Below are 14676 nucleotides of genomic sequence, written 5' to 3'. Positions count from 1 at the left end.
GTGCTTGAAATATTGAATCAATTAACCTTGCATAGCCTCTTTCCAGAACTGTATTTCCTAAACAATTAGCCTGTGAATTTCTTTGTGGTCTGAGAAGTTAGTGTTGGTTAAATACTCGGTGCTGACATAATTACAGAAACAGTGATATAATGCAGCAGAAGTCAATAAATGTATTATAATAGCAAAAATGTATCTAAAATATGAAAAATTGGATTTTAATTTTTAAATTCTCTTCTTGCTTTTATAGACAATAGACAATAGGTGCAGGAGTAGGCCATTCGGCCCTTCGAGCCAGCACCACCATTCAATGTGATCATGGCTGATCATTGTCAATCAGTACCCCATTCCTGCCTTCTCCCCATACGTCCTGACTCCGCTATCCTTAAGAGCCTTCTAATTCTCTCTTGAATGCATTCAGAGACTTGGCCTCCTGCCTTCTGAGGCAGTGAATTTACAACTCTCTGACTGAAAAAGGTTTTTTTTCTTCTTTTTTTTTATAGATGTCGTTTAACGTTGTTTCCTTTAATGTAATTGATTTGTAATTGTTTCACAGTTTCCTTTAATGTAATTGATTTGAACCATTCACAGTAATTTTAAACTTTACATGAATTTGTCTCTTTTTCTCTCCCTGCTGGTCCAGCTGTTTGTTGACTTCAAGAGTCAAGCATCAAGAGAATTGAGAGTTTAAGTGTCATATTCACCAGAAACTGATGTTAAGGATTGCCTGAAGTGTCTATAAAATATCATGCAAAACTATAGATGTTGCAAGTTACATTCAATTGCAACATATTATAGACTAAAGCGGCGTAAATTATTTATCTTTTGTGTATTGAAGTCTGTTAGCAAGACCTAGGAAACACTGGAATGAAAATGAATCAAGATGACACATCAACGGGCTTAAATGAAAACAAGAGAAAACAAGGGAATGACAGAAATAGATTGATTAAGAAGTGGTTTGTGACATACACGAGGTTATCACTTTGGTATTGGGATCGCGATTTGTCAATGTGTCATTCAGGTTATAATAACACTGAAAGAAAGAGCAATAATTTGAACTTTTGCGTCCTTCCTATAATTTTTTTTTAGACTGGATCATTATGACCCGCTAATAATTCACCCAATTGAGTCAATGGTGATCAAATGGACTCATCAAATTCGGGATGTACTGAAGAAGGATTCTTCTGAACCTTTGCTTCAAGGAATTAATCCAGGTCCAGAGACAGAGTTGGATTTCTGGAAGGCAAGGAAAGCAAACCTCCTTTGTGTTTACGAGCAAGTGAGTGTAATAAAAGCAAATATTCTGCAACAACTTTGTCCTTGCTTCTCAATTTTGGCCATGGCCTGAAGTTGCAGAACCTAATTTCATTGTTATGCCGTGTGTTGATAAATAACTGATGGAAATGATTCCTATTTTAACTGCTAGCTTCAAACCCCTGTTATCCGAAAAATGGCCAAGATCCTGGAAATAACAGAAAGCAGCTATTTCCCTACTTTCAAAGCAAGTTTACAAGATGTCGTAGGTGGTGGGTATGACTCTACACATTTTATTAGTAACAATTATGGTATTATTCTAAAGCAAATGTGATCAGTAATGTCTCTAAACAGTGTAAATATTAATTCAAGTTTGTTGATTCTTGGGTTGACTATGCTAATCATTTAATGTTGGTGGAAAACACTCTGGCTCATAATGTTGCCAAGCTGTTGCGATTGTTTTAGACTCTTATGAGGACTCTTCAGTGAAAAACCGCCGACACTATAGAGGTTGAGTATGACAGGACAAGATAATCTAATTTCGTAGGCGTGATAGAATTTCATTAACCTCAGTAAAAACATGCACTGTGCAGGGGACCCACACTGCTTTCTCTGTGGGTCCCCTCATTTTCCACAAATGAGGTTAAGTGTAAGTAATATCAGGGGTCTCAAACATTTGTTCAGTCAGACCATCACCATTGGACAATGAGGCCAAAGCTGCATCAAAATGGAGAGCTGACCACAGAATCTATCCAATTCTGGAAGTCATTTTGCATCTTGGCTAAATATGTAGTGGCCAAGGCAGATATCATGGGAGTTGCTATTGCACATCCAGAGAGTCAAATAAAAGTGAAGTGCATTTGGTGGGAGTTGATCAATAGCTAGAATGAAGACGCGAGAACTTGATCCCAGTTCTAAGATAAACTTGTATAGGAAAGAACTGCAGATGCTGGTTTAAATCGAAGGTAGACACAAATGCTGGAGTAACTCAACGGGACAGGCAGCATCTCTGGAAAGAAGGAATGGGTGACATTTCGGGTCTCGACCCGAAACGTCACTCAAGATAAACTTGATCCAAGATAAACTTGAAACCCTCTCTGGAGGTTCCAACAAGCAGTGTAATAGGCGAGTTCGGTATCTTGACTGTGTATGCACAGGTGATCGGTCACTAGGGCTAAACATTCTCGGCGGTTGAACTGCTGCGTGTATACAGACTAGTGTTTCATTCGTATTTTCCAGTTTTGCATCTTCAAGGTACGAAAATACTGCTTTCAAAACTATTAATTAGGTGTATTTATGGTTAATTTGTACAAAACTATGATGATTTTGTAGGTTTTATTGCTTTATGCTTCGGTGAGTGAGCGAGATCGTGATGATTTTCTTTTGCATTGTAACTTGTACCAGAGCTGCTCCTCAAGCGGGAATATGTCGCACTTCCCAAACCAGGAGTTATTCTTGGTTTTCTCAATCGTTCTTGGATTGTCGGCGATGCAAAAGAAAAACAAACGTTTGAGTGAATGAATTGTTGCTTTGTGCGGGCGGTGGCTACAGTCCGGAATGCCAAAGGATGACCACAGTAAACTTGAAGCTGCTGTTCTGTTCGTACAGCGATTAGACAGCTGCAGAGGTCAGCATCCAGCGGAGTGGTTTGTCTGATCAATCCCTCCCTATAATGGCACCCAGAAAAATATCACTCCAGTAGACACAAAATGCTGGAGTAACTTACCGGGACAGGCAGCATCTCTGGAGAGAAGGAATGGCTGACGTTTCAGGTCGAGACCCTACCGGAGTGATGTGTTTCTGGGTGACATTATAGGGAGGGTTTGATCAGACAAACCGCTCTGCTGGATGCTGACCTCTGCAGCTGTCTAATCGCTGTACGAACGGCAGCTTCAAGTTTACTGTGGTCATCCATTGACATTCCGGACTGTAGCCACCGCCCGCACAAAGCAACAATTCATTCACTCAAACGTTTGTTTTTCTTTTGCATCGCCGACAATCCAAGAACGATTGAGAAAACCAAGAATAACTCCTGGTTTGGGAAGTGCGATATATTCCCGCTTGAGGAGCAACTCCGGTACATGTTACGATGCAAAAGAAAATCGTCACGATCTCGCTCACTCACTGAAGTATAAAGCAATAAAACATACAAAATCATCATAGTTTTGTACAAATCAACCATAAATCCATCTAATTACTACTTTTGAAAGCAGTATTTTCTTACTTCGAAGAAGCAAAACTGAAAAATACGGACGAAACGCAGGTCTGTATACACGCAGCAGCTCAGCCGGCGAGAATGTTTAGCACTAGTGACCTGCGCATGCGGGGTCGAGTTACCGAACTCGCTTATTATAATGACAACAACAAAGACATTTTTTATTGTGCTGCTCATGGCCCCAAGGAAGGAGTTCAGATCATGCTCTCCAACATGTCCAGGAGCAAGAGATTAGATTGAGAATCATGGGCAGCATGATTAAGTTTTATTTCCACAGAGCTTTCCATCTATCCATCTTGTTTGCTGAAATATGGCAGTGATCTGTCCTCTCTTCCTCGTGAGCTGACAATTCATTGTGCGATGCTGGATGCAAGGCATTGACTACAAATCTTTGAATTGCCCAGCAAAATCTATATTTTCAGGGAATTATAACTCTTCCAGTTGATGAAGAGATTCAGGTTGACGAGTGGAGTATAAAATATTAAATATGGGTGTCCAGTATTTCCATCTGCTCTTACTTGAGGAGATGGAGATAAATACCCACCCATTTTAAAGATTGCCTTAATAGGGGTCTCTTCAGTAGTGGCGTCTGAAACCATAAACCCTCATTATAATGGACCATTGGGAGGGGAGGGGAATGGTGTTCGTTATTGCCGGTTGTCCACTATAACCGAGTAATGGATTACCAAGTAATATAGCTTCATTGCACAAGTAGTAGAAACAATGAACTAGATGCTGGTTAATACACAAAAGGACACCAAGTGCTGGACTAACTCAGCAGAGCAGGCAGCATTTCTGGAGAACATGAATAGGTGATGTTTTGGCTCGAGACCCTTCTTCAGCCTCTCGCTCTGGGGTTGGGCCTAGAATCCAGGTGAGTTGACAGCCCCAGCCTTCCGGTGGCAGGAGGTGAGGTGAGGATTGGCAGAGTCCTTGGTTGTGGCTGGAGTGCAGGTAAGGGTCAGCAGTGGCTGCAGCAGGCATGGCCTGGACGTGGCTGAGGAAGCTGTATGGACTGGCAGTGGTGGCAGAAGGTCCAGCCTGGAAGCTGCCGGAGAGGTGGTGCATGCCGGGGGTGGAATCGGAAGCCCAGCCTAGTGGTGAAAGTCGATAGGGCCAGCTTGGAAGTGGCCACAGAGGCAGTGCTGGTCTGTGGGGATTACTGCGTGGGCCCTCTGTCCGCTATAACCTAAATCCATTACAAATAGGTCCATAACACAGGGTTTACTGTAACTGCATTAATGTAGTTTATCAACCACCATTGAAATTGACCTTCAGGTTAAATGAGTTTCATGTCTACTTGTAGGTGCATAAGGCCACAACTCTACCTTCACCTGCCTTGGATAATCTTGGGGTTCAAATGCATCGTTCCCTGGAACTAGTGGAGGAAGGAGAGAGGCGTCTAAAAGATCACAGAGGCTACAGTCCTTCTCTCCTTTCTCCACTGAACTCTTCTGCCTAAATAAACTTTCAAAGGGATCAAAATCTCCAGCAGCACGGCAGCTCTATACATCATTTTGCCAGAGCCGAATGTGCTCTCCTCTGTCTGACTGCAATAATTGATGATCTAAGCAGAGCAAGTGCGGTGCTTGTCCCAAATGTTCAAGCCTGATTTTTTGTGCAAGGACCATTCTGTTAACAACATATGTATTTGAATACATTTCAGAAAGGGGACCTATAATCAATATTGTACAATGATTGTTGTCAATTATATATATATATATATATATATATATATATATATATATATAATTTTTCATGTGTTCGTTTTGTGAATGGTTCTGCACTATCCAAAAATACATACAAAATACAATAACTACAATCATGCAGCAGACTTCACCTAGGCAGTACACAAAGTCACCATGTTTCTGGCACCAACAAAGGTAAACAATTTCTTAGTACAGTCTTATCTTCTCGCTATGGCGAACCAGGCCTGCTGCCACAGGTGGCCACACTTCTGCACAAGAACAGAAGTAGGCCATTTGGCCCATCGAGTCTATTCTGTTATTCAATCATGGCTGATCTATCCTTCCCTCTCAATCCCATTCTCCTGGTTTCTCCCCATAACCCTTGAAACCCTTTCCAATCAAGTATGCCAATCTCTGCCTCAAAAATACCCAATGACTTGGCCTCCACAGCCATCTGTGGCAATGAATCGCTTTCAAATAAAAGTATTAATTAAATCTATTGAATGAACATAAGGACGTCATAGAAAATACGTATTCATTTATTGCAAAATACACATTTTAATACTTTGCTTTTTTTCAAAGTATTTCTGCTTTATACTGACTTTTATTTTACTGTTATAATTTCATAAAGCTCTGATCGAAGTCCAAGACATCGACCTACATCTTCGACCACTGCAACACCATATTGAAATTCTGCAAGAAACTGAATTTTCAAAGATTCCTGTATTTATTCCAGCTCTATTTCACACCATCTGTCTCATCTGGAGCCATTCCAAACACTATTGCTTTCCTGTACGGATCATTGTGCTCCTGCAGGAATTCTGCAACTTATTAATCAAACAGGTAATTTTAGATCAGCTTCATGTTAATTTATATACTATGGCATGCCAAGTGATTATGATTCCAAAAGTTAAAAAAATACCTGGCTGTTGTCAGTGAAGACTAGAGATTTGTCATTGATTTTCAAATCCAGTTCACACTGTTTCTTCAAATCAGTGAAGTATTTGATCAAGGTACAAATAATTAAATGGTAAAAAGCCAAATAGTTTCCTTCGAAAGCAGTTGAGTATTCATGGTTTTATTTACATCAAACACAAAATGGTGGTGTTTAAATGAATTATTGTATTAAGTTATTGTTATTGCTGTATTCAGTAGCTTTATTGTGTCAGTATACTGATAGATATTAAGATGGAAAAATTATCTTTGTTGCTACATTTCCAATACGAAATTCATTACCTTTGTAACCTTTAGCAGTTGAAAATGAATTTGCATTTAATGCTAGAAATGAAAACCATAAACAAAATCAAGAATTGCTTGCTTCAGCTGAAGCAAAACTTAAAGATGGTACATCGATGAACACATTTCAATGAATTGATTTAATTTTCAAACCTCCAACAAATGTAGGTCTTTTTGTGTTGGTATAGTATTACTGTTGGCATGAATCCAATGTCCATATTTTTTGTTTTATTCTGGTGGTATGACTTTACACATTGAATTATTAGCATTCTTCAGAATGAAAATCATTTCCAATGAGTAGAACCTTTTGTTTCACTTTACATAATGATAGGGGCGTTGTAAACTGGCAGCATGACCCAAGTATTCACTGCATTTGATTCTAATCTTTGTGTTAATAAATTCCTTAGAAATGTAGTGCAACATTAAATCACAGGTTATTTAGTTATCCTATACTATAGAAATAAGGAACTGCAGATGCTGGATTACACAAGAAAGACACAAAAGAGCTGGAGTAACTCAGCAGGTCAGACAGCATCTCTACACAACATGGATCGGTGACATATCCATGTTCTCCAGAGATGCTGCCTGACTTGTCGGGTTATTCCAGCAATTTGTCTTTTTTTAATCCTATAATATAGCTAGAGAGCCGCCAACCTTTTATACACACAATGGAAAGATATTTAAGAAATCTACAGTAATCATTTTTATTTAATTCTTTGAAAGGGTTGAGAGATTGAGAGAAAAGTTTACTTTGAATCAAGTATTTTGTGTACATTTTAAATACAATCTTCATAATTGGTTCACTTCCGAATGTAATTAACAGAAAATATTTTACCACCAAATGTAAAGATGCTTCATTACTACTTCATTATTACATTATGGTGTATCAGAATATGCTATGTCTGAGATAGGTATTCATGTTTAAAACTAACTTCCATTGTAAATGTGCTTCTTTCTAGGCCATAGTTTTTTTGTCACCAGAGGAACTATTGAAAAATGAGATTGAAGAGTCTTGGGAGAATATTCAAATATGTGTGAAAAATTTTAGGGTTTTTAAAGACTGTTTCTTGAAACACAAAGAAAAGCTGGTAACCTATTACACCAACTTGGATGATTGCAGATACTGGGATTTCCCACTATCAATGGTTTTCACACGGTTTGACAGGTTTTATAATCGCCTATTACAACTTGAGGTAAACATATATATGTAGCAACTGTGGTTAACAAGAATTATCTTCTATGATATATCATGAGTTGGGAGGGTGTAATGGTGCATCGATCTCATACTGGTTTATTATTGTCACAGGTTCTGAGATACAGTGAAACCTAGTCAAATCATACTATCCATGAATACAGTCAAGCCATTCCACAAGTACAACTGGTAGCTAGGACAATAAACCCTTCCTCAATGTCAGCAAGATGAAGGAGCTTGTTATTGACCATAAAGCATGGTGGAGTACATGCCCCCACCAGCATCAGTGCTGCTGAAGTGGAAATGGCTGGGAGGTTCAAGTTCCTTGGTATTATTATTATTATTATTTAAAGTGTATTATGTTTACATATTCTGTTGTGCTGCAGCAAGTAAGAATTTCATTGTTCTATCTGGGGCATATGACAATAAAACACTCTTGACTATTAATATTACCAATGATCTGTCATGGACTAAGTAAGAAGGCGCACCAATGCCTCGTCTTCCTGAGGGGACTGTGGAAATTCGGCATGTTTCCAATGATTCTTACTAAATTGTACAGATGCATACTATCAGGTTGCATTACAGCTTGGTGTGGGAACACCGCTTCCCAAGACTGTAAGAAATAACAGATAATTGTAAATGTAGCCCAGTCCATTGCACAGGCCAGACTTCCCACTATTGACTCCATATACACTTATGCTGTCTTGGTAAAGCAGCCAACATAATCAAAGACTTGTCCCACCCCGGTCATTCCTTCTTCTCCCTACTCCCATCCTGCTGAAGGTGCAGAAGCTTGAATGTGCGCATTGCCAGACTCAGAAGCAGTTGCTTCCCCTCCGTTATCATGCTCTGACCAGTCCTTCCATTAGTTAGGTACTGATCGATTTACCTCTACCACATTGTGGACATTGGACTTTGTCCAAAGAACTGATGCACTACAATGCTAAGAACTCTCTTTTGCACACTGTACCTGTACCCTTTGCTCTATCTATTGTACTTGAGTTTGACTTGATTTTATAGTTTTACCTGATCTATTTGGAAAGCATGCAAAAGAAAGCTTTTCACTGTACCTCAGTAGCTGTGTTAGTATTAAAACTAAAACAGCAAAGAGAAAAATACCAGTGTATTGTTAAACTTTACATCCATCTACACAGACCATTTTTATTTGTACAACTGCTTTGTATCATTCTCATATTTTATGTTGTCTTTGTTTTGCTTTATAATTTTTCAGTGTCCTGTTTTAGATTGGGGGTTACCTGTGTATATCTATCACTCTACTAGCTCATTCTAATGATCACTTTAAAAAAAATGTTCAAAATGTATTCAGAATATTTTGCTTTGTAACCCAACTTAACATCAAAACGAAAACTATGTCATCTGAAATAAGATCACATGGTGGATAGCAGCAGGACAGTTTGAATTCTGGACCAATCGAATTTCACTGTACCTCAATTGGTACATGTGACAATAAACTGACCTTTGAACCTTTGATTCGGAGATACGAGTTTGAAGCCCACCATGGAAACTGGGGAATTGAATGAAAATATAGAAACTGATGTCGGTGATTTGACCCCTTGTGCCTGATCCACCATTCATTTAGATCATGGTTGAGTCTTTTGCCTTTATGTCATTTTCCCATATGCCTTCGTTCCCTTAATATTAAAAAAATCTACATTTCTCAGCCTTGAATAAACTCGGCACCGAATCTCTCGGGTAGAGAACTCTAAAGTTTGGATGAAGGCATTTCTGTTCATCTCTGTCTTGAATGGCAAACCCCAAATTTTGAGACTGATATCCCATTCTGGACATCCCAGTCATGGGAAACATTCCTGTACCTAACCTTTCAAGCCCCTTCTGTGCATTTCAGTTCAATCATTTCTCAATCTTCTATATTCTAAAATGTGTTTTTTTGGTGCTCTGGTTTCCTCTCACACTCAAAAGACGTCCAGGTTTGTAGATTAATTGGCTATGTAAATTGTCCCTGGTGTGTAGGGTAGTGTTAGTGTATGGGTGATCACTGGTTGTTGCAGGCTTGGTGGGCCGAAGGGCCTGTTCCAACGCTGTATCTCTAAAGTCTAAAGTAAACCTCACCATTCAAAGTATCAATTTGGAGAACCTGTACTGCACGTTATCTTTCAAAGGTATATCCTTCCTTGGGTAAGAAGAGCAGATGGGTATTTTAAAATGATTGAATAAATCTGGAATAAATCTGGATTCCATAAAAATTGAAAAAAGAAAATCTGTCATCCTGAAATGTTGACAACCTCTTCCCCAACCCCATCCCCACAGATGCACTTTGACCTGCTGAGTTCCTCCTGCAGATTATCAAAATGCTTCATCCAGATCTATTGCAGCATTGGGTCTTTCATTGAACCACCTCCTATCACTTTACTAGCCGACCAGTCACCACACCAACCTCTTCCCTCTCTCATTCGATCACTTCATCCCTCTTCCTGTTCCTCGGCCTCCCTGTTTTTGTCTGATATTTCCCAGGAAATACCTGAGGCTATGTCGGAACAATGCAGAGTCCAATGAAGAGTGCTTTTCTTGGCAGCACAAAGCGGTATCCACACCTCTCCCAACTTATGTTTCTGATGCGGTTGATTTTCCAAAGATGATTGATGAAACAATTCAGCTGCAGACTAAACTGCACCAAACGAATTGTTGAACTAAATATTTTTGAATAGGTAGATAATAATTTGACAATCAAGTCTGGGCCTATTTTTTTTTGTTGGTATAATTCTTGAAAAATGTGTGTTTGGCTTCTCTGGTTAATTCATAATTATTTGAATCAAAATCAGGGTTACAAATGTCAACAAGCTCTATCTTCAGGTGAGTGAGAGTATTGCTACGGACAGATGTAGCACTGGGGATGGAAAGAAGGATGAATGAATGAATACTTTATTGTCACATGTGACAAGTCACAGTGAAATTCTTTGCTTGCATACCCAAGGTATGCAAATAGTCACCACATATAGGGCACTTGCAAAGTACCCCGGCGCCAGGTCCCCCTTCCCCCTGCCCCCCCCCCCCCCCCGCGGCTCTGTGGTCTCCGTCGGCTGCGTTTTCACAATCTTTCACAATATATTTTAGATAATGTCAACTGTAGCAGCATTCTATCAAGAACAATTTCAGCCAGCAAAATATTCAGTGATCTCATTTAGTATGTAAAGTTTACTTTTGCAAAAAAGGTATTTTTTACAACCTGATAAATTATATATGTACATTCCCATTGTTAATGAGCTTACATTATCCGTTCAATGTGAAATATTAGTAAAGCTGTCTCTCTTTATTGCAGGATTTGTTTGTTACCATGCAGGAATTCCAAAAATTAGAGAAACTAGAGTTTGGTGGCATGAAGGGGAAAATGCTAAGTCGACAAATTTCTGAAATGAACCACGATTTCTTGGAAAGCTGTAAGGTTTTTAAGGAAAGCACGTATGATCCTTTGGATTACAATTGCATGGTAGTGGAAATTCCTTGCCCTTTTCCTTGGTCAGTGTTGGGTGAAGTATAACTATAGTCTCAAAAGTTTATGAATTTTCTTTGACGTTATGCTGATCTGTCAACTTTGCGTCAAGTCAAGAATGTTTTATTGTCATGTGTCCCAGCAGCACAACAGAATATGTAAACATTGTACACTGTAAACAAGAATAAAAAGTTCAGTATGTGTGTATATATAGGGAAAGATAAGTTAATTCCTCAGAAAAATCACCATGCTTTTATGAAGAGGAAGCCCAGGAGTATCCTTATTGAACTCTTGTAGATCTTCTGCTTCAGCCTTAACATTTTTTCCACATCCCAAAGTGAAATAAACTGATCCCTCAGGGAGATTTCAATAACAGCATGGGAAGAGTTGCAACCTTCTGGCAAGGAGTAATTGGCATGCAAGGAATGGGAAAGGCCAACTCCAACTCCAACAGGAACATGGTGAAGCAGCAGTAGATTTGCTGCCTTACAGCGCCAGATACCCGGGTTTGATCCTGACTACAGGTGCTTGTCTGTAAGGAGTTTGTACGTTATCCCCGTGACCTGCATGGATTTTCCCTGGGAGCTCCGGTTTTCACCCACACTCCAAAGACGTACAGGTTTGTAGGTTAATTGGATTGGTATAATTGTAATTTGTCCCTAGTATGTGTAGGATAGTATTAACGTGCGGAGATCGTTGGTCGGCGCAGACTCGGTGGGCCAAAGGGCCTATTTCTGTGCTGTATCTCTAAACTAAACCTCTATGATAGATAACAATGACTGCTGAATTTACCGCTACCTAATCCATATTGTTATCTTTCTTAAACTGGCCTCAAATCAGCACCATCTGTACAAGAGTTGTGATGTGAGGGTCATTATTGAAGCTTTCAAGGTCTCCACAATCATGGCTTTTTTAATATTCCTAGCTTGCAGAAGCTGCAGTGTTCACAGGTGAAGGGCCATGCTGACATCAACTATAGCTGGCAACTGGGAAGATTCTCTTGGCTTCTCCAGCCAGTGGAGTCAGGATTGTCTTAGTGAGAATGACCAGATGATCAGAGCCAATTGACTGCAAACATAGGGCCTTCCTAAGTTGGAAGCTCTACTGGAGAACATGGTTAGGTGACGTTTCAGGTCAGGATCCTTAACATAGAGAGGTGACGTTTCAGGTCAGGAGCCAAGGTTTTGTCTTTTTTTTGTAAACCAGCATCTGCAGTTCCTTGTTTCAAATGAAATATATCGACCGATTTTGCCTTTGTTTCTTTTACCAGTTGCCTTAAATCTGCTATTAATTCTATGACCAGAAGAAGCAATTTCTCCTTAATTGTTTTCTCAAAACTCTTCACCGTTTTGAACACTTGAGATGAAGTCAGTAAAAATTCCAGTACGAACAAATAAAACTTATGTTTACATCTGTTAAGTTGCAAAAAGCACAGGCATATTTGCTTCCTGAGATTTGTTGTCTGCAATTCCTAATGTTATTGAATGTCCTGAACCCTGTTTATCAGAGTACATTGGACATTTTCCATCTGAGGATATTGTTGTTGTGACCTTGCAGTACATAAATAAATCACTTTTGTTTGATTCGGTATCCAAGGATATATAGATTACAGGCATAACTTAACTGATTCTAGAGTTATTTTTCTCAATTCATGAATATGTAGGTGCTCATTCTTGGATTTGCTGCTTCGTATCCTAGTTATTCAGAAGCAATGTGCAGTCTAAACAATCAGCCTCTCATTGTGTCCTTGTTTTAATGATTTGTAGTTGCGTTAAGGGGGAGAGGTAGAACTTTAGAATGTTCAGATCAGATGTTTGCAGCTAATCCGCATGCAACTGCAGTGGACATTTTCTTATGGGTTCATTAATGTGACTATGATTTTCAATAAGGATTTATAGGTTTGTGTTGAAGATGTATATCTGGCCTCCCCACTATTGAAAGGATATACAGGAGTCCCTGCCTCAAAAAGGCAGCTAACATCATCAGCGACCCACACCACCCTGGCCACATATTTTACCCCTGCCATTGGGAAGAAGGTACAGGAACCTGACAACGGTAACGTCCAGATTCAGGAACAACCTCCCTACAGCCATCAGGCTATTAAACATTGCAACCTCCAATAAGCTCTGAACTACATAGACTTGGGAGCATTGGTTTTGCCTTTTTGCACTATTATTGTTTGTTTATTAGGTGTACGTATGTGCCTGTGAATGTATTTTGTTCTATCTAGGACATTTGATGATAAAACACTCTTGACACTTGAACAGACAAGCAGTAAAATTGACGAAATTGCTGTTTTGAACAATTTAACACAAATAAGTTAAATGGTTCATCATACCTATGTCAGTTTCCCATGGAGCCATCCAATTGGTTCCTATGGAACCATCTAATATTGTTCCTCTTAACCCAAAAATTGTTCATTTCATGTATTTTAATTCTATTTTCATTGTTATTATTAATCTACCTCCAACTTGCTTGGCTTTAAACCATTTTTTCATTTTAATTGGCAAACCCATTAAATCTACGACCTCTTGTTATTCATCTTTCAGCCTTTCGAGACAGTTTTGGAGACTGAGCTTCCATCCCTGGTATTAATGAATCTCCAGCAAAGAAACAAACTGCTGGAGGAGCTCAGTGGATCAGGCTGTATCTGTAGTAGAATGATCCTGACAGTCTATTTCCTTTCACCAATCTGTGGTATCATGTGTCTCCATAAATGAGGCCAGTTAGAAAGGAATAGAAAGATGGAAATTTTGGAATCTGAAACAAGATAAGTCAAAACCAACAGCGATGGATAGATTTCACACAATATCATCTGTCCTTCCGGTTGGAAACATGATTTGCACTAAACAAATTTGTGCTGGATTTTATTTAATTTTGCCCCAAGTTATTGGATTGAATTATCCACAATCTTGCCTGCAGTGTTCACTCCACTGCACCGATCTGTAATGGATGTCCTCCATATCTAACAGCTGTCTCAAAGCTGGGTGGTCCAAGAATGGTGACTAGTGGTTGAGCTGCAAATTCTATACCCCCATTTCTGGAAGGTAGGGTCTTTGACAGCTTGCTGCTTTCAGATGTTGAACTGCTTCTAAAAATCTCTGATTGTCAAAAAAACATTAAAGATTGTTCACATGGGCTGAAATAACTGACAAAAAAAGGTATTAAAAACAAAAAGACAAAATTAATTTCTGAGAAATTACTTGAAATAATTAAAAATAAGTGAATCATGTACTAACATTTCATTTAAGTCAATTGTTTTGTGCACTTTATGGAGCCAGCCCTCAGGGGACATCCAAAGTGCATCTAGCTCAGTAGTGATGTGTGTGCTCTGTTCTTTATCTATTTTGATCATCTTTACTTGCTGCATTGCCTTCAAGACTAAAGGATGCTGTCAGCATCACTATACATTTTAAAGTACAACAACTTAAATATCTGACCCACCTTTATTTTGATAACCCAATAACCGTTTGTTCATGTATAAAATACTTATTTGTGAGGGTAAATAAGACTATTGCATTTAATAGTCCAATTACAGGAGGCATAGATAGTTTTTGTAATTACACAAAGCAAGCTGGGATAATTGCAGAAAAACATAAAAAGTGTTTATATAGAGTGAATAAAA

General features: G+C 39.0%; 1 protein-coding gene across 1 annotated transcript in view; it reads left to right on the top strand.

Moving 5' to 3' along the window:
• LOC144605954 (dynein axonemal heavy chain 11-like) overlaps nt 1-14676 on the top strand; it is a 261975-nt gene that overhangs the window by 17289 nt on the left and 230010 nt on the right. The window contains exons 4-8 of the mRNA XM_078421667.1: nt 1087-1276; nt 1424-1523; nt 5786-5997; nt 7350-7583; nt 10881-11048. Coding sequence (XP_078277793.1) covers nt 1087-1276; nt 1424-1523; nt 5786-5997; nt 7350-7583; nt 10881-11048 — 904 coding nt within the window. The remainder of the gene's footprint in view (nt 1-1086; nt 1277-1423; nt 1524-5785; nt 5998-7349; nt 7584-10880; nt 11049-14676) is intronic.

Source organism: Rhinoraja longicauda, chromosome 2 (genome assembly GCF_053455715.1).
Source record: "Rhinoraja longicauda isolate Sanriku21f chromosome 2, sRhiLon1.1, whole genome shotgun sequence".
Classification (NCBI taxonomy): Eukaryota; Metazoa; Chordata; class Chondrichthyes; order Rajiformes; family Arhynchobatidae; genus Rhinoraja; species Rhinoraja longicauda.
This window is presented reverse-complemented; position numbering and strand designations above follow the sequence as displayed.